General features: G+C 40.5%; 1 protein-coding gene across 1 annotated transcript in view; it reads right to left on the reverse strand.

Annotated features, from left to right (window-relative positions):
- The window catches only part of znf507 (zinc finger protein 507), a 28,247-nt gene extending 7,401 nt beyond the window's left edge, over positions 1 to 20,846 (reverse strand). The window contains exons 1-5 of the mRNA XM_022741995.1: positions 20,833 to 20,846; positions 20,173 to 20,356; positions 9,796 to 12,213; positions 6,550 to 6,667; positions 6,270 to 6,378 (exon numbers count right to left, since the gene is read on the reverse strand). Coding sequence (XP_022597716.1) covers positions 6,270 to 6,378; positions 6,550 to 6,667; positions 9,796 to 12,213; positions 20,173 to 20,356; positions 20,833 to 20,846 — 2,843 coding nt within the window. The remainder of the gene's footprint in view (positions 1 to 6,269; positions 6,379 to 6,549; positions 6,668 to 9,795; positions 12,214 to 20,172; positions 20,357 to 20,832) is intronic.
- Positions 20,847 to 21,573: the final 727 nt, after the last annotated feature.

Raw genomic sequence — 21,573 nt, forward strand, 5'->3', positions numbered from 1 at the left:
ATGTGCATACTCATGTGCAGTGGAGAAGCAGATTGCATTACAAGAGGAATTAAAAAAAAAAAAAGTTTTGGTGAGTATTTTTGTTTCTGTGAAGTGAAGTCACGAGCAGGAAGTTACTGCTCCCAGCCTAGAATCAGACCAGTACATATTCCCCGTAAAACAGCAATTTGTTGTTTTTACTTTTTGGTTTTTGTACAGATCAAATAAACAAGATAATGATTAACATTTTGTTAATCAGTGAGATTTAAACACGGTAAGCAGATTTTCTTATTTTAGGACTAGGCCAAGTTGGCGGTTTCTGTAAGGTAAGCTAACTGGCTGTAGCTTCATATTTATTGTAAATAAAAGATTGATTAATCTTCTCATCGAACTTAACAAATATCAAACTATTGCTCTAGAATTACACCCTGTTTTTAGTTAAAATAAGTTAAAATATGCCACATCTTCTCAGTACATAATCAGAAAATCAAAAGCATTACTAATAACTCAGCTGGGAATCAATTAAAAAATATAGTTAGTTAAACTTACTGATAAAGTACTGATCTGCTAAATGAGGGGAACTTTACAGATTTAAAGTAGATTTTGGTGATGTTGAAATTGGAATGACAATTAGCACATAAAAAAGGTAGATGTACTGTTTGGCATATAGTTGGTCAACTGAGTGTCTGAAACAGGAACAGAAACACAGAAAAAAATGCTGTATTAAGTTGCTTCTAATGCAAACTGGACATTTCCTGCTGCTTCAGCTTCACATTAATAACAGTCAACTGGCAAAACACAAGTTGACTTTTATTATGAAGTTGTAACAGGATACACAATGTATTTGTTAGTGAGCTTAGCACTTAATGCTATTGTTCATCAAACTACAAAACAGGATCAGTTAGAAATGTTGCAGGGAGTAACAAGGAGCGGCTACAGTGGGCTGCTAGACGAAGAGCTGCAGGCGACAGACTGCCCACTAACTTCTCAGGGAGGTATCAAACTCCTTTCTCTGAGCCTCCGATTCAGATTCAGAGCGTGTACAGCATCACGGTTTCTCACAGAATGATGGAGAAAGACCAATTACCGCCTGACTTCTTTATCAAAACAATATTTTGTTTTGCTGCCTCCAGACCTCTGTGACCTGGTGTATTAAACAGCATCGGCTGTTACCACCAGTAGCTATGGGTCAATCAACCAGGGCTGAAATCTTCAGGATTGCCACAAACTCACAACAAAATCACAAACATTATAATCTTATACCAGGAGCCTGTAAAAGTGTTTCAGACAATTTACCAATGCAAATGTGATGCTCTCTCTTTTGGCAACTGTGTCTTGTGAGAAAAGGTTTATGATGGACACCCATGAGGTTTTTGTGCATCAAATACATCAAGAAAAGCATGGTTCCTGGCAGTACCACAGTACAGCACAGCTACAGAGCACAGTACTGTACAGTGAGCACTTTAAATGGAAAGGTTTTGCCATTTGATTGCAATGGTGGAAAAGAATGAATACCAATGCAGATACCGTCCTTGTAACATGATCATGACTGGCACTTCTGCACGCTTTGCCAATTACGTTGCTGATGAAGGAATAGCTAAATACTAGCATTAGTCCAGTCTGTCGTTTACCTTCACATCCTGTGCTACTTATATTTCACTATCAGTATTGCAATAAAATGTCATCTACTGGGACCTTTTACTCTAATTCTGCTAATTATAATGTAGCTTATACACTGTAACTAATAACCCACTGCGTGCATGCAGGGGACTGTGCGCTTCTACATGCTTCTCACAGATGATGATATGCACTGGCACACATCAGCTAATCTGTTCACAATGATGTGATCATGCCTGCAGACACAGAGCAGAGGGACAGCTCACTGAAGTTTGAGCACTGCAGCACAATTTTGGTGAAACACTATCATACGTCATAGACTAGACAGGGTATACATGTGGCAAAATTCTATTACCTGTGATAAAAGCAAAATCTGTAAGTACTTGGCCGCTGACACAGCTTTTGCCATGTTTGTTCTGTACTCCAACACAGTGGATGAGGAATGAAACAATGATTATGAGGGTAAAGTGCTGACTTTCAGCTTTAATTTGAGTCTGTTTACATTCAGGCTGAGTGTACAACAGTGCAGAGTAGCAGCCCTGTCATTATCGTTCTGGACTGCAGTTAAAGCTGAAAGTCAGCACTTTAACCTTAAAGTCTTTGTTTCATTTCAAATCCAGTGTTCGGGAGTACAGAGACAAGACGACAGACCATGGCAAAGAAAATGTGCTCTGGTCCTCATACATTCATCATAGAATCATAGACTTCATGTGTGAAGAAAAAAAAAAAAGTGCATCTTTACACGTCGATATTTCATTTTAAGTATATGCACTCACTGGGCACTTTCCTCCATTTGCCCTTAAAGCAGCCTTAATTCTTAATGTCACTGATTCCACAAGAGGTTGGAAACTTTCCTCTGAGACTCCTCTGACATGATTGACTCACATCATTTCTGGAGATCTGTCAGCTGAACATTCAAGCTGCCAATCTCCTGTTCTACCACATCCCAAAGCTGTTCTACTGGATTCAGGTCTGGAGACTGGGAGGCCAGTGAAGCTCACTGAACTTATCGTTATGTTCATGAAACCAGGTTGGGACGACTTTAGCTTTGTGACATGGAGCATTATCCCGCTGGAACTCTCCATTAGAGGATGGTAAACTGTGATCATAAACAATGCACATGGTCAGAAACAATACTCAGATAGACTGTGGCATTCTAGTTTGAAGACAACATTCCCCACACAATCACACCACCACCAACAGCCTGGACTGTTGACACAAGACAAGTTGGGTCCATGGATTCATGTTGCCAAATTCTGATCCAGATTCATCATACCAGGCTACGTTTTTCCAGTCTTCAACTGTCTAGTGTTGGTAAGTCTGTGTCCACTGCAGCCTCAGGTTTCTGATCTTGACTGACATTCTGAGTAAAAACACTACAGACTGAAGTGTGAAAACCCATGAGATCAGCAGTTTCAGAAATAATCAAACCAGCCTGACTGGCACCAACAATCAGTCCCCATTCTGATGTTTGATGTGAACATTAACTGAAGCTCCTGATCTGTATCTGCAGGATTTTATACACTGCACTGCTGCAACGTGATTGGCTGATTGGATAATTGTTTGAATAAACAGGTATACAGATGTTCCTAATAAAGTGCTTGGTGAGTGCAATCTGTCCTCATGAAAACATAAGGACTAGAACAAAAGCACATACACACAATAGTGACATTTACAGATTCAGCTGAAGCACACGTCACAGTCTTTCGGCCATGACAGTTGCTTTATTCAGGCATGTAAAGCCATTATCTCTGTTGCTGAAGTTTGAATGTTCTTTTTTCACCTAATTGGATGTACTTGAATATTTATATCTGGATCATATAATATTTCCTATGTTTGCTCTCATACCATTGGCTAACAGGAAGTTTGATCATTCTGGTTAGAAACAGCAATTAAATGCTACCTGACCTTTTCCAGAGCAGACAGAAGCCGTGTTAGGTGTGTGAGTATTTCTGTACGTACATTTGACCTTAGTGCACTGGCGACAGTTAAAAAAGCTGACACAAACACGCATATGGATTCAAACCTCCCGGCAGCTACGTGTTAACACAAAGGCCAAGTGCCAACACAGAGTGTGGGAGAGAGAGACAGTGTGAGGAAGTGTGACTGTGTCTATACAGTGCGAGCACTGTGCTGGTCTGAGCATTACTCGGCCTCTACTGCCATCTAATGGATCTTTCTAAAATGGCTAGGCTCAGTATCTGGCAATTATGGTATTTGGTTAGATCACTGCCTGAAACAGAAAGTGAAAACTTAAAATGTAATATTCACTGATGACTGACACAAAACAGAACAAAAATACAGGATTGGTATTGAACTTGAAGGGGGATATTCTATCCATTTAAATGCTGATAACTGTTGGAGTTTTTCAGGCTATTAAACCTAAAACTTTAATGATTTATACTAGTGGATATTTAGGTGCTAAGGGTGAGTTGTGGTTTAAACATCTGCCTCAAGGAAACTATTTACAACCACTGATAAGGACCACTCTATGGGCATGTGTAGGGGGCAGCCGGAGGTAACAGAGGTAGAGAAGTGGTAATTTATGTGTAAACACTAACTGTCTTCTTTTTGGCACGCTGAGTTTTAGGTTTCACTTAGGGTCGGAGTCAGATGGGAAGGAGGAAGCCAGCAGAGCCAATCAGAAGACGACAAAACGCCCATGCACATTTCTTTGTTTGTATCTGTATAAATACACTGGATCAGGGAAAGTTAGGTTATCAGACTGTGGACTGACCAACACTTGTTATTGGTTAGGGAAATACACATCTGATCCAGAATTCTGTATTTGTTCATTGCTTGTTGAAAAGATTTACTAAACAAATTTAACTAAATTCTTTGGTGTGGACATTTACTGGTCTTTTGAGTATTTTGAACACTGCACACACCCCGTGGGGGGGTGAGAGTTTTTTCCTCCAAATAGCAAAAAACTCCTTCATAACCCTTTAAACCACATGCTCTATTTAAGATTTTCTTCTAATATGCAGGAAAAAAATTTATATCATATTCTAAAGCCTTGTTAAAAAATTATTGAAAAAAACTTGATATCCAATTTGCAGCAGAAAGGAGATATGAAATCAGTCTCCAAAAATACAGACATTGGTGTCACCTTTATTAATTTGCTGTATTTTATGTCAAGGAGTTTATTGTAGAAAACAAAATCAATGTCAAGGATAAAGCTATAGTATGTTCTGTCCATTGAAACTGCTGTCATGTTGGATTTGACTGTGACCATAAATGCTGTAATTGAAATTTTACCCCGCCATGCTAAGTAGAATATAAAGTACATATATCTATAGTACATGGAGCCAAAGTGTAAGGACACTGTTAAATCAAAGAAATAAGAATTAATGGTGTATATAAAATGTCTCAAGTGACAACTATGAGGCTCGATTTTATCACTGAAACACATTTCATAATGAAAAAAACTTCTCATGTTTTAAATGTGCTTTCCTCTCAGTGAAGAGGATGAACTGAAGTCAAACAAAAGGCACATTCAATGATTAAAACAATTACATGGACCATTTTCACAAATTTACATTAATAATCAATAATTTATGAAGCATGTGAATTCAATAAATTATTTATGTTCATGTACTTTTTACATGGTCACTCAATAATTCACACAGTTTAATTCTCCTGCATCCAGCCAGAATCTAATCATGCACAACTGTGCACAAATGACTGGAATTTACACACACAGATTCCTCCAATTCTGAACTTACTGCTTTCTTCATCATCTCTCCTGTACACATTTTATAAGCAAAGGGCAATATACAAAACATTTAAGGAGTCATTATCTAGCTGGTAAAAAGTTTTGAAACACTCACATGCTGTGTCTCCATTTGTGTATTTCCTTACTCACAACTTCCTGTTTTGAGTTTGTACTTATTGACAAGTATGGTTAACATGCAGTGCACTATAAATGCGATCGTGCACTCAAAACGTGTAAAACAATGGACACCTCTCTCCCTCAACGGTTGCCATCTTGGCTACGTAAAAGAAGGGGAGGGACCATGAATGTATTCTTAAACTTGTGAAAATGGCAGCCGAAGGAGGAGGACACCTCTCCTGTGCCGATGGCGGCTAAATTTCCATGTCGTATGACAAAGGCGGTAGACAGGAAAGGAGAATGTTCATTTTCAGGTAAAGTGAGCAAAGCAGCCAGCAGGTGGGCGGCAATCCTGGTCACCTTTTGCGACTGTCATTTTCAGTGAGTGCACAACAACAGTGTTTGCTTTGGGACAACACTACCCTGTTTAAATTCACGCACTATGCCAGTGAGTATATTGTGTACACATTGTGCTACACATGAGTATCTGATTTGAGACATAGCAACACTGTTGTGGCACCTGGACTTCATGAAAAAACCTTGGTGACTCTTTGTGCTAATACGATGTTTTCAGTAACATCACCTGCTGTGCACAGCACATCACATGTATTCTACATATAGATATGAACATTTCCTATAAACTTTAAGCTTTTGTTATTAGAACAAGTTCAAAATGCTAATGAACCAAAACCCTACACCAGTTGCTCATGGCTCCTTGTTACTGCAGGTACCTGTGCAGGTGTGGCCACTTAGTACGTCTGGATTGGTTAGTGACTGGTATGAGTGCTTGCATTCAGGTGACAGTAGTAGTGCATTTTAACAAGTTTTCAAAACAACTCACCGATAAGGCTTGTCGGAGTTATGAATCCGCCGGTGGTTCCTCACTCCAACATATGTAGAGCTGGTGTAGTCGCACACGTCACACTTATACATCTTCTGAACACCACATTCTTTAACAGAGGACAATTGAAACAGCTTTACAACTTTCTGAAAACCACACTGACAAAAATCACATCACAATATGATAACAGGAGAACTGTGACACAGAGGGAGGAGAGTGTCAGCTGCTCATTTAAACCTCCTATCTTGATACATAACGAGGCCATAAAAACATGTCTTACCTTCCTCTGTTACCCTCTCACCTTCCTCCACTGTGGCCACAGTTTCAGTGACGGGTGTGAGGTCTGCCGTGTCACTGCTGAAGCTATGATGCTCTCTTTCATGATTTCTTAACTGACTCTAGGTAAAGAAAACACACACACACACACACATACAATAAGATTTCTACACAAAGAAATGAAAATATATGCAGTTGACATTCAAAACAGCTCGCAGTGATCTTCAGTGACGCACTGTGCAAGTTTAATAGACCCCTCACTCACTAATGCCACCTCTAGTGCATTTGTCATAGCAGTGGGCCAGCCTCCACCACTCATACTTGCAAACTCTTTTAGCCTAACTCCCAAATCTGCTGAATAATATGATGAACTTAATCTCGGCACTTGAGTCCCACGATTGCAGTGGAATCAATATTTCACTCCTCTGCCTGCATCATCAAACCGAGACAAACTTCCACTGCTGAACTGCACCAGGCTCTTCCAACTTTCATCTCTTACCGACAAGGTCTATCACTTCACAAAGGCAATTCATAGTTAATTTAAGCTTTAACTCGACTTCTTTAATGCTTGGAATTGCTGAGAAAGAAAAACTGGATGACAGGACGGAGGGGGGGGGGGGGGGGTTCTGGATTTCCATATCCCTGTACACAGCACTGTCTGCATATCACAAAAACAAATGCAACAAAGAATTTTCCAATATACTGTGTGTATGTGTTCCACACGGGTATTTGTGGAAAAAAAGTGTCTTCAAAATATTCTACATATACTATATCTACACTGAGATCTTTGCTGTCATCCAATCAAAAACTGTGGCCTCCATTATTTCTGTTATTTATCAACCTGCTGATTGTGTTCTCATTTAATCGTTGTCCACAAAATGTCAAAAGTTATAAATGTGCATAATCATTCCCCAGAAGCAAATTTAACATATTCACAAGTATTCTATTATTCCAAAGTCCAAGTACCAAAAAGTCCAAAAATCAATATTCAGTTTACTGGCATATAATGAAAAAGGAAAGCATCAAATCATCCTCACATTTAAGAAGCTGGAATTTCTAGCATTTTATATCGAAACTAACATTAACAAATAAAAGATGTCAAAATAGCTGCCAATTATTTTTCTGTCCATCAACTAATCAATGCATTGACTAATCGCTACAGCTCTCATACATTCCAGACTGCAAGTATTTTTACAGTTACACATTTTTTTTCCTTCAGGCTCTGTGCTTCAGCTCATTCAATTTGATATAAAATAATAGATACTAGTCTTAGTTTTAACTTGTTTATGTCATTATAAAAGAACAATGTGGGATTACTATTTTATTACATGGTGCCCCAAATTGCAAGGGTTCAAATTAAGTAATTGGACATTTAGCTACTACATGTTTTTTGGGCAGCTGTGTGTCGCATCAATATTAGTTCATAAACCTCACCACAAAACACAAACCCCTGCTAAGCCTCAAAACAGATAGGTCAGGTTGCGGTTTGGAAAACACACACAAAAAACACTAGAGTTCTGCAACGAAGTTCTATGGACCAATGAAACAAAAATGACCCTCTATAAAAATGACGGAAAAAAGAGAGAGAGAGAGAAAAAAAAGAGAGTTTGTGACCCACAGCCACCACCTCATCTGTCAAATCATGGTGGTTGTTCTGTTATGGCTGTTAAGCAACAGGGTGAATGCAGAGATATACAGGTCCTTTCTGTTTGCACAGTTTAGCCAGATGCATCAAAACTCACTGAACAACATTTCATCATCCAGCAGGTCAACGATCCTAAACATATGACCAAAGCAACCAAGGAGCTTTTTAGCGTGAAGAGGTGGAATATCCTCAGCTGGACGAGTCAGTCACCTGATCTCAGTTCAACTGAGCTGAACTCCACCTGCTGAAGACCAGACCAAAGATAGAGAGACCACAACAAGAAGGAGCTGAAAGAGGCTGCACTGAAGACCTGGGAGAGCATCACCAGGGAAGATATAAAGTGCCTGCTGAGGTCTGTGGGTCACTGCACACTGCAAAGCATTTTCCACAAAACATTTATGTTTTTGTTTGACTTCATTTGTATCTATAAACTACCTTTGAACCCCTAAACTATTTCCCACGCAGGTCTTTCTATATTGATGTGAACCTACTCAAATTAAAGCTAAGATTTCAATGTAGTATTCCATTTCTTATTTCAAATTGAATGAGCTGAGGCACAGAGCCCGACAAATGAAAAATGTGTAACTTACGGTTTGGACTGTATGTCATTTTGTACTGCGATATCAATTGTGACAAAACAAAATTACTTAATCTTGTTTAATTTAATCTATTTAGAGACTGGATAAAATTGATTAAAAAAAAACAAAAAAACGTGAATGCATTTTTTTGTCTCATCCACTGAATTAAACACCCAAGAAATCAAGTTAATTCATTACATTAGTGAAAAATAAAATATTTCCATTTAAAAAAATCCTGCTAACTGATTTGCATCATGGCCAACAATAATCATAATATAATCAAAGATATTACAAGGAAAGAAACCACAGTATAAACAGTTGAAAAGTTGTGCCAAGGTATATACATCACCACATTCCCTTATTTTTAACCCAAACAAATCTTAGATCTTCTAATGTGTTTTTATAGAAATAATGAGGACATAGTTTGAAAATTCGGGGGTTGTGTTTTCATCTGGACGGACAGAAACTGATCGCCTCCTGATTGGGTCTCATCAGTCAAGACCGTCAGACAGTTGTGAATGCAGCATGGATAGCTACCAGAGCTAACACCAGCAGTTTGTTTAATAACTTGGAACACATTCACATTGCCAAATATGTTTATGGCTCAAAAAAAGACAGATTGATAAGCGCCAAACTAATAGTTCATTAATTGAAATTGAAGTAAAAGTTTAAAATATATTGATTTGAAATCATATATCACCCATGTCATATATCACCCAGCCCTCGTGGAAACTGTTACCCAGTGGCACAAGTGAACCTGAGGAAGCAAAGCGGTGCACTGCTAGTGTTATATTTACTCTGAAGTACATAAAAATTGTTCCTTTACAGTATACAAATCAGCATGGCCCGCACATCTGCCCATTCTACCATGACAAGAACCCCAGTTCAGACTCTAACACTAGAGCTACCTCAACAGATTCTAAATTTCCTAACATTATAAATTTAGTATGTAAGCAGTCTAATTACTGGATTACATTTAAAATAACAGTATTGCAATTCTACACTGTGAATGTTGACATCTCCTCACCTTATAGTGGAAGGCATCTGGGCACTGCTTGCACTGGTACGTCCTGGTCTTGCAATGGTGGATCATGTGGCTCTCCAGGTCCTTACTGTCTGAGGCGATGTGCTCACAGATGGGACACTGATACGGCTGCCTCTGCCTGTGCACCCGTAGGTGCTGCTTAATGTAGCCCTTATTGCCGCTGCTGTAGTGACATAGGCGGCATCGGTATGGCCTGTCACTGCCGGGGATGTAGTCCACCAGACCACCATCAGGAGATGCAACCAACCCGTCCATTCCCGGGATGGTACACATGTAGCTCCCGGCTCCGTTCCCTGTAACCACACCGGCCATGGCTCCGTTATGGAACTGTGCATTGTCCTGAAGCTCTTTTAAGATATCCTCATCAGAGGTGTTCTGGTCCGAGCGCTCTCGAAGTCTTTCGATGACGGTGAGCAGTGACAGGCTGATGCCAGCTTTAGCGGCAGGACCCTCCTCGTCTACCTCCCCAAGGCTCAGGGACCCCAACTCTTCCTCTCTGTCCTCACTATCAAGCTCCAAGTCCAATAGAGCTGCTGTTGTCTCCATGTCAGAAGCCTTCTGTCCAGCTGTAGTCACCTCTACCAGTTTCTGGCCCATGTTCTGGCACGGTGCCTGGGCTGCTATAGTCTTGAGGCTTACCTTGGTGCTGGAGGTGGGGAGTTCAGGGGTCCTCATTGGCATAGTTACCAGGGCCTCAGCAGCCAGTGAGTGCAGGCGGAGGGACTCAGAATGTGTCCGCTTTCGACCAGCTGGGGGAATGTTTTCATCCCTTGGAGCATTGCTACTTTTAGCAACAGAAGACTTAATATCAGCTCCTAATGGCTGGCTGTCAGCAGAACCTGCACTGCAGTCGAGGACCACCTCATCCTTCACAGCTCCCACGAGGTCCCGCTCTACTTCCTCTGCATCCAGTAAGTTCTTGTCCCTGTCCACGTCTGGGCTAAGAAGTAGTGGGTTAGCGGCCATGACTGAGTCCTCAGCTGAGGGAAGGCGTTCTACAATCACGTTGATGTGGCCAGCACTGTTGGGACTGCTGTTGATGATTTTCTGTGCTGATGACAGTAAGCTGTCCGTGATAGAGGTACTATCATGGTGACTATCTATCTCAACCTCAGTCTCTGCCTCCGTCGTCACCTGCACCTCCACCATGGGCTCCTCTTTGATAGGATACACACTCTCCTCCTCTTCCGCTGCTGTTTTTGGACTTTCGGTAAGATCGGAGACCGGATGATTTAACACATCCTGTTTATTGTCAACAGCCAATGGCACACAGAGCTGGAGTTTGAAGGCAGTGGGGAGCTTTTGTAGGCTTTTATCTTGAAGAGCTGGGGAAAGAACAACTACTTCCTCGCTGGTTGCGGCAGTGTTAGCTGCAGCCTGGGAGTCTCTCGTCGTGGGAGCCCCGTCTTCATCTTCAAAGATGGGGTAAGAGCAGTCGACCAGGCCAGCGTGCTTCCAGGCATGGGTCTTAAGCATTCTCTGCTGGCTGCACACGTAGCTGCAGATCAGGCAGCGGTACAATCCATACTCCTCATGGCTATACCATTTCTTCTTCTGTGGTAGCGCTTTGGAACTGTCCACTGAGCTTTTAACCACCTCTGTCCCTATACTGCCACCGCTCCCAGTCCAGTCCCCTTTCTGCTTTCTTAAACCCTCTTCCTTCACCTCACTGCAGGTATCCAACGGAGTGGAATTCCTCTTCAGGTTGCCTCCGTTGTCAAAGTGCAGCTTGACATGAGCCTCCAGCTGCCTGTGGTCTCTGGAGGTAAAGCGACACTCGGAGCACATGAGGATGAGGTCACTGAGCTGCTCATTGTGTTGCTTCAGGTGCTCTTTCAGCAAGGGCAGTGTCTGGGAGAGATAAGGGCACAGGCTGCACTGATAGCATGTTACTGTCCGCTTGTTGTTGCTGCTGTTGGGGTTACCAGCTACCTCTGTTACCGTGGAGGCGATGCTGTTGTTGTTACTGTCACCTGACACAGGTGGAGAAACAGCACAATCAACTGTGCTGCCATCTAATCTCACCTCCTCTGTGCTGTCCTCCTCCTTACAGTTCCTCTTCAGTTTCTTATTGGGAGAGCCTCCTCTGCTCCCCCTCGCCCCGTCCTCACCTCCTCCTCCTCCCCGTGCAGAGGAGGCCTGTTGGAATGCTCTTTTCTGTCCCCCCAAGTTGCAGCGGCGCTGGGGACGCTTCTCCACAATTTTGCTGAGCTTCTCAATCACCTGTATGAGAGAATCGGGAGCTTGTTTCTGCTGAAAACTCTGGAAGGTGTCCTTCTTTACGTCCTGCTGGGTTTGGGTTTGAGAGAGGGACTGCAGCGCTGATGGAGTAGACGAGGACGAGGAGGCAGTGGAGGAGTGTGTGATGAGTACAGCGACATTGCTGATCTCCTCCATGACCTGACAGACAGCAGAAAACAAAGAAATAAGTTTGTAATCTGGTTGATGCTTTATAGTGCACTAGATTTCAACAGATGTGACCCCTTAAAACTAATTATGGACAGGTATTTTAAAATATCTATATGTTCCTCCAGAATTTTATCAACTAATAATACTCAAACAATTTGAATTAATTTTTAGGTGTTCTTATAGAAAAGTATGGCATGTTTGAGATAAAATCCTCTATATCCTAGCTGACAGCTACCTACCCATTAGTAAGCTGACATTTTCAGAGGCAGAACAGCCATCGTTATTTTAAAGTATGATTCTCTCAAATTATTATTATCAACATAAATTATTTGACTACAGCTACTTTAGTGAATGAAAAATGGTCATCATGGTTTGCCAGTGATTATAATGATAATGACATTATAATTATAATGTCTTCAAATTGCTTATTTGTCAAGTCCAAAACTCAATGTTACTCAATTTATAACAATATAACAGATAAGTGCAGCCAATCTTAAGAAGCTGGAATTAGCAGATGTTTGGCATTTTTGCTTTATAAATGACAAACAGTTACCATAAAACACTTGTTTATTTTTGTTCTCTTATCAATCAATTGAATAATACATACAGTTCTGTCAATATTAGACATAATGATAGGTATTGTTAGTTAACAGGCTTCTTTGTGATTCAAGGATTTGTGTTGACTTTAAGTATTTTACAACTGCTTTTCACAACAGATCTCCCAACAGCAAAACCCTTAACACAAAATTCATCACACAGTAAGTTGTATGGACATCACAGGACATGTATGTGTTCACCAATGAATTCTAACCATTTCTGCATTTTAGAATGAAGTTGTTGTCAATAAGCAACTAATTTTAATCTAAACACAGTCTTATTCACAGTTTCAGTTACAGTTTTATTTACATTTCTTTATGGGCTCCTAGAGAAAGCAAAACTACTCTATCTGTTGAAGAAAAAGTTTTATTGATCATATCTTGTACTTTGTTATTTATCTATGCTATTTACCCAGGGTCTAGTGAGGGGATTGGCTGTTAAGAATAAAAGGGAAGTAGAAAAAACAACCAGTGTGTTAAGTGTGATAGCTTAACTCATCCTTGATAAGCCCTCTCACTGCTAGTTACATGTGCACCATGTGCATCTGTTTACAAACAGCTTGAGGGAAATGGTCACAGCTCATGTGGCTGAAATCCTTTCATCTCTGCAAATCCAACACTTTCCTCTTTGTCACTTTCAGACCACAATTCATCTTCCCCTTTCTCCTACTTCTGCTTCTGTGTGACTACATCAAAACAGTAGGATACACATTAGGAGAGAGTTTACCACATGCTGTAATTACTGGCTATTATCCAGAAACTTATAAACAGTGGCAAAGAAGAGTGATCTGTTTGACAAAAATGGACATCTTTGAGAGATGTGTCACAAAAACAATTTAAACCAGCCAAATAAACAACGCACTGTAAAATATCTTAAAGTTTGTCACTTGAAAATGTAAAAGTTAGGCCTTCTGTAATAAAGTGCCTACAGTGCAGTTAGTGTAGTCTCTCTGTAGACACCCTTATGTGCTTGAACCAGTCTCAGAGCACCTGTTATGTCAGGATCTAAAAATATTTTCATTCCTCTGCAGAATGAAGCTGAACACACTCCACCACCCTAAACTCACACTGAAACATCGAACAACCACCGGCTAATGTTAGCTAACATGCTACGACACTTTAAGAGACTTTGATACGAAGAAAAAACGAAATTTGAGTAAAAGGAAGCAGGACACACACGGTTAGCTTCGCAGTTAGCTTCCCAGCTTGCTGTGTGCTATTCAAAGACACACACACACACGAACACAGACACACGAGTCCCACACAGTGCTAGCATTCACTCACTTGAACAGCTATACAAGGGCATTTTAATTATCTTTTTGGTCAATGAGTGACGGAGAAACGCGTGACTGTAATTTAGTGAAAATATACTCACTGACACAGAAAGGCTCAGCGCTCTTTGTCCTCAGCACATAAAACTACTTTGTTTTATTCGTTAGCCATAAAAAGTGGCCTCTCTCTCCCCCACATTGCAAAATGGCGAGGATGGAATATCAGTCACGTGACTCGGAGTTTGGGTCAGGTGATCAACACCGATTGACATGTTCCCTGATGCTGCCTTCACGTGCTGCGCGTAAAACACAGTTTCAAAGTATTCGTGGGGGCGTTCAGGGGTTTGAGTAAGGAATTTATGGTGTGAATTTTTAACGCAATTTTAAATTTAGATTTAATTATTGAGTTAGTTTAGCCCAGTTATTGAGATATATGGAGAATGTAGGAAAGAGATTACTTAATGGTGTTTGTGTGTGTGTGTGTGTGTGTGTGTGTGTGTGTGTGTGTGTGTGTGTGTGCTGATCCATGCATCCATCCATCCATACATACATCCATCCATTTGCTGCTCACTGACTGTTATTTATTTCATGGACGATTTATATTTCTATCTTCTAAATTAGTCATATATATAATTGGACAGCATTGGTACCAGAACCTCTGAGAATATAGTGGGAGAGTTGGAAGAACAATAGCAAAACTACCCTCTCAGAGCCTTATGTGAATGCAACAGTGATAACTGAAGCGGAGGCAGCTGTAATATCAGCACTGAAGCAGCAGTGTTTGCTAGGGATCAGGATGATAAGGAAAGGCTCTGACAGCTTAAATATATCATCTTATTAATGTGGTGGGTTAGATATATGTATATGTTAGCAGAGTGTTTCCTGTGAACTAATGTTATGAGACTTACCTCTGCCAGTATTCTTATTACATGTCTGCTGGATGTTTGACAGCTCCCTATGTTGAATCTTCAGTATGTTTTTAAATGGTAGAACTCTTTGAGGGGAAAGATTTTTCTCAAACATAATCATATTGGTTGCAAAAAACAAAGAGAATTGCACAGAAAAAAACAAACAGAATTACCTGAAAATGTAGGTGTCTATATGAGTGCTTATTTAAGTGATGGATTTTGATCATATTTGGGGAATGATTTTACATAGTTCACATGAAACATAGGGAAACCTCATTATTATGTGTGGATACACAGTTCTAACATCATCCACGTTTCTGTGTTGGTGCAGGAATGTGTTTGACTCTTTAGATATGAAGTGGAAGAGGCAGAGAGGTTTATTAGATAACAGGCATAGTGGTGTCCACTTGGTCACAGTTATTAATAAAATATCTATTTTTATGAAGACCTGGCCAAGAGGAAAAATCCTGCCTCCTGGTGTCTCTCATGAAGCAGGCTAAGGATGACGAGGGAGGAAGATAGAGGAAAATGTGTGAACTGATGGGGAGGTTAAGGAATCAAGAAAATCAGATTAAGGAGGTTCAGAGAAAACCAAAGGAGCTCTTTGTGGGGGGGGACTGAGCCTCGCTCCAACCTCTCCAAGTGATATCAGCCCTAACTGTATCCTAATATTTACGCTGGTTTCAGTACTCTATTTTCAGACAGTGAGCCTATATTTAGGCTATGTCTTTTTATGGGTCAGTAGGCTGATTCACAAAAACATTTCAAGATTTCTTCCTGAAAAAGAAATCAAAGAGAAACAGAGACAAAGTTCTGGGACTTTTGATTCAGTCAGTTTAGCCTGTTGTGTTGAGTTTATAAACAGTTACTGATTTCCAAAGGAATTTCCTTAAAATAACTGCTCTATAGGTCTATTTAAATAAAACAAAAAGAAAAGCAACAAAGGAAGCAGTAAATGGACTTACATATTTAAGACGTAACTAAATGTAATTTAAGACCTAACATGCGGCTAATGTAAAGCTAGCGGAGCTTGGAGAGTTGGTTATCTGGTTGCTAGGCACGCACACACGCACCCAGGTCAGGAGCTGCCGTTGCCATGGCAATGTGAAAATCTGCCCAGAATTTGGCTTCTACATGGCTTCAAACAATTGCAAATTATGAGAAAACCGTTACTTCTTTTCAAAAACTGAAAACACCGTGACAGACACTGAAGCCAGAAGTTTCTTACAGTCTCTATTTTATTCAGATATTCCTTAAAATGAGTGAGTAAGCTCAGTGCGAAGATAGAGTGAGATTCTTTTTTGAAAAAAAAAGACGATACATAGGTGTCAATGAGGTGAGACAGGTATTGCTGCCGGACTCGGCACCCCGTTTAAATTTTGTGCAGACCCTGCCTGTCAAAGTTACATTTTATGAATCCAACAACCTATGTCTACATTTTTCAGAAAGAATTATTGTCTCCTTTACGTTTGGCCTGGCCGATTAATATAAAGTTATTTTTTCCGCTCTCACTCTAGCCACTTGACGCTGTCACTCTAACTTTGAAGTTTGTTTCCACTCCCTTTGAGTGTCATGTTTGAAAAGTTTACATGTTATGTTTAAAAAACAGTTGTTGTGTTTTGGAGATGAACAGAATTTTCCTCCGTTTTATAGTTTGGAAATCACATTTCTACGTGCAGGTATGAAAGAGCTGGGTGACTCAGAAAAAAGGTAAATTTTGTAGAAAAAAGGTGAAATTTTGTGGTTTTTAAAGAAAATTCCAATGCATTCCTAATGAATTAATTTATTCCCAGTATTTTGGAATAACTTTGGGAAAATTTGGAATTTTAACACCAAAAGTCATAGCACCTCTTTTCCGGGATCAAGATGCACGTTTTGATGTATATATTACCGGGGTTTTCTTCAAAGCTGCGGGGACGAGTTACGCGCCAAAATTTGGCGGAACGAATAATAATAAGCCCGAAGGAATATTAATAGATGCTCTACAGCTATTCTAGCTGTAGAGGAGTGCCTCGGAGCTGAGCACCCGTGGCACTAAATATGAGTTTTTGTCTTGTTCAAGCACGCGCTTACGTCCTAAAAAGAAAGGTATAGGTCTAACGGAGGGAATATAAGGGCTGCTCATCACATTGGATCTCTCCTCCTGCACCTGGACTTCAACACGAACTTCACCGGTTTGCAAACCAAAGCTGTGAAAGCGAACTCTTGAGAAGTGAATTCCTGGGAAAAACACACTGGAGGACTATGACTGGATCCTGTTGGTGAGAACAAAATCACTGCATTACTGAACTACTGTGGAAAAGCAGAGACTGTGAAATATGGCCCTGAGTAGACCACTGGTCCCTGAGAACACCTGCTGAGGGAAACGCCCCTGAAGTAGACAAAACAACCATGCAGGTAGGAAACTTTTACTTGCATCTGTACTACTAAAACATGTTACTGATTTGATAACTGATTCATTGATTCACATTCATCATAGTTTATCAGTGTAAAGCAGTGTAGCTTAAATTTAAAGGTGGACAGTTCACATCTTGTCATTAGACCTCTTTCTCACTTTTGGTGAAAACAGACTCTTATTCGACGATTTTCTTCGTGTATAATTATTATTTTGAGGATCAGAATTTCTTAAAATCCCAGGAAAAGTGTGGAATTCATTTACAATTAATGTAGTGAATGCTGAAAAACACTGTTGTTTCGGTTTGAGGGCATCAAATTGTCCAAATGTTGCCTCGAAATTACTGGAAAAAGAGATGGCGACTGAGCCCAAAATTTCATAAAATGGCAAAAATCTGTGTTTTCTTGAGCACCATGGAGGACGATGGAAACTTTTAGCTCCGAACGCCAGGACGTACGGGTATAAAACACAGCAGGGGCCTGCTGCTGTGTGTGGATGGGGCCCTGAGTTTGTTTTCACTCTTGAAGCTTGACTTATTTTATCTTTGAGCTGATACCGAATGATCTCGAACTTTCATGTTCAGAGTTAATGACAAAAACAACTTGTTGGAAAAACTGTGATACTTTATGGCTAGATAAACATAATTATCCTAAAGAGGAACTGTATACGTCCTGAAGTGAACTTTTCATATTATGACATTGTGTTTGTTTTCAAGACGGGAGTCGTCAGAGAGGAGCAGAGTGACCTACGCTGTTCTTCCTAGCCACTACACCCACACATTTGTTATGATAAGGCATGAATCAAGTCTCTATTGAGTGTGTCTCATATCAGCAAGGATGTGAGGTCACTATCATATGTTCTGTGTATAAATCCTGTGTGAACTTTGTATTCTTTGACCATTTGCACTGCAAGCTCTTTGTGTGTAACTTGTTCCCTTGCTGCAAGAATAAATATCCTGCTCTTGTGAATTTTTATTCCTGAGTTTATTTGATCATTTTCCTAACACAACTTATTCCCAGGTTTTCTTCCAAATGCAGCAGAATACCAGTGCTGTTCAGAAGGAGATAAAATGGAAGATGTCTGGCTGTTTTTGGCCCTTCTTGATCCTGAGCCGTTGTTTTCACTCGTCACAGGGTTTGTAGGTGACATGTTGGTGCCTTGATCACACTGAACTGCTTTTAGCTCGTTAGTGTGGCATTTTTATTGGCCTGTTTGTGTGCGCACGCCCTGAGTCTCCTACATATCCCATGATTTGCAATCAATACACTTGGACGCTAACTACAAACTTCTACCTACAAACTACTATTTTTGGTCTGCAAAGATTTTTAAGATTATTTTTATTGCATGAAGGCCAAAAAACTATAGGCTATTTATTACCTACCAGGACAGATATCAGCAAGATAAAATTAAAGTTAAAGTTGTCTTTAAATGTGAAAACAGGGTCCAAGTTTCAAGTTTTTTTTTCTACCCAGAAAAAATCAGATCTAAATGACATTGATATTTCAACTAATGCCTGTCACCATATTCATCACAAAACTATGCCGTCAGACCAGCTGCCTTGAAACTGGTCATTATAACATGTTCTAACAAACTGAGCAGGCAGGTGATTCTTCGTAGCAGCCCCCGCTGTGTTCACTTCTCACAAACACAAGTTACAAAACTTGTCAATGCTGTACTTGTCAGTTTGGGTGCATCAATTATATGTGTTAATACATCAGTACAACAGGCTTATACTTTCAATCATGCTCATACTCCAGACACAAAGTTGTTAAATTTTAATCAGTGACTCAATCTCTTCCACTGTGATTGTGAATATACTTGTAATTCATAGTCAAGATTCCCATCTTTGTGAAAAAGTTTCTACCAAGCTCGACACATCAATAGTTAAAGGTTTTTCCAAGTGACTAAGTAAAAAACTGGTTATTATTCAGATAACTTTTTGGCACTGTTTGAATCACAGGTTAGAACTGTAGATGCTGTAAAGAGCTGTGTAGAGACAAACCACTTTACCACTTTTTTAGACAAGCTGTATTGTCTCTATATTCAATCTCCCGAAAATCTCACAGAGCTCGATCAAGGAGCATCAGCAGTGGGTGCACATTTGCGCAAGATAGGTTGTGTGTTAAATGTGAAATGTGTGGCTTCTTCTAACACCGTTGAAGCTGTCTGGAACACTTTAAATGTGCTGGTAAAGATGCAAATAGCAGCTCTGCTGAAAGGTGCATGTATGAAGGGCTCTCAGCAAAACAGACCTGCAGATTTTATTAAAAATCTTAGACTTATGTTCAGTGCTTCAGAAGAGCTGAAAGACTTCACGTCAGAATCATTGCAGGAAAGAGTTGTCTGTCTGTCAGGTGCTGTGAATATGGGAAAAAGGCAGGCGGAAGTATTTTCAGCTGTGATGGAGACACCAGGACCACACTATCAAATTGCTTCTCACGCTGTTGAGAATGGTATTTTTAAAGAAGTATCAGTTAAAACAGATGCCAACCAAAAACTAAATGAACCTGAGAAGTTCTTCCATGAACTGAGGAGCAGCATGCGATCAAGGACTGTCCCAAAGGATGGACAGCTGAAAATACTTCCGCCTGCCTTTTTCCCATATTCACAGCACCTGACAGACAGACAACTCTTTCCTGCAATGATTCTGACGTGAAGTCTTTCAGCTCTTCTGAAGCACTGAACATAAGTCTAAGATTTTTAATAAAATCTGCAGGTCTGTTTTGCTGAGAGCCCTTCATACATGCACCTTTCAGCAGAGTTGCTATTTGCATCTTTACCAGCACATGAAAGGTGTTGGTACAATGCACTCTGCCGTCAAGAAAATCCTGGATGTTGGGTCTCAGCCTTCCACGTTGTTGCTTCTTGTGTGGACGTTGATGCAGTACATACACTCCTGGAGCCTGGAGGAGAACAGCTGTCTCTGCTGGAGGCGGAGAAACAGTCCATCCCTCAGAGCTGCACCTGCATCAACAAGAAAACAAATACCAGTTCACTCTGTGATACAACAGCATGTTAGACAGCTCTGCTCCGTCAGAGGCGCAATCCAGTGATAGAGTATTAAGAAATAGCAGTAACACTACTGAAGTAATAACAAGTAATATTAAGACTTGAAGCATCTGCACCTTCTAAAGAAAAACATAAAAGTATGACAGTGAGTAAGAGAAATAATCTCTGAGCTATTAAATAAGTGAAATTTCCCTTTTGTTAATGTTAATACTTGTTTACATACCTCTGCATGGGAATCTACAAATTAGTTGAAAATCAAAGAACAGAGTAAACAGGATAAAATAGTTGTTGAATGATTAAATAAATGATGTTACATAGTAAATTGATTGAACAGTTACAGAATACTGTATGTAAGCTAGTTTACACAGTTTCTATGCTTTTATATAACAGGCTATGGTAGGTAATTTTCTCTGCAAACATCTCATACTTACCTTTTCTCCCACATTGTCATAAGCAACAGCTCATGTGTAGAGCACTTCATACATTACCTGCAGGGTTTTCTTTTTTGATCCCTGACTCCTTTTTCCACAACAACCCTGTTAAACCCCAGCCAGGGAAATACCTCAGCTAGATGGGATGCTGTAAGACCTGGCAGGTCAGACCAGGACAAGGTCCTCCCTGTAGTACCTCTGCAGGGAGGCATTGACGTATTTCATGCAGCAGTGGTCAGCACTATCATCTCACTGCAACAAGGTTCTGGTTTTGCGCGTTCTCCTCGGGTCTATGTGGGTCTTCTTTCAGGGTCTAAGTCCAAAGGTCACCCAAAGACTCACACATTGGGCTGAATGGTTTTCCGTCTCTGTGTCACCCTGTGAGTGATTAGCTACCTGTCCAGGGTGATCTATCCCCTTGTCACCTTGGATCAGCTCCAGACCCCAAGAAAGCAGAGTAGCTGTTGCTAATTGATGGATGGATGGAATATTTCCATCCACTGAATACGAAGGAGTGGTATTCACCTAGATCAAGGAAAGAGGGGACCTTAGATAGATAGGTGCAGGTGACTGCGGCTCAGAAGGTAAGGCCAGGGTTGGTTTGATTCCCAGCTCCTCCCCCTTGTCATCATCGTCTTCCATGTCTTTGTAATCCTCAGTCATGGCACTATACCCCGAATCAATGCTGATGCCGTCAGACCAGTCCTCCGTATCATCAAAGACTTCACCTTCCTCCAGGTC

Source organism: Seriola dumerili, unplaced genomic scaffold (assembly GCF_002260705.1).
Source record: "Seriola dumerili isolate Sdu_G_001 unplaced genomic scaffold, Sdu_1.0 BDQW01000003.1, whole genome shotgun sequence".
NCBI classification, from domain to species: Eukaryota; Metazoa; Chordata; class Actinopteri; order Carangiformes; family Carangidae; genus Seriola; species Seriola dumerili.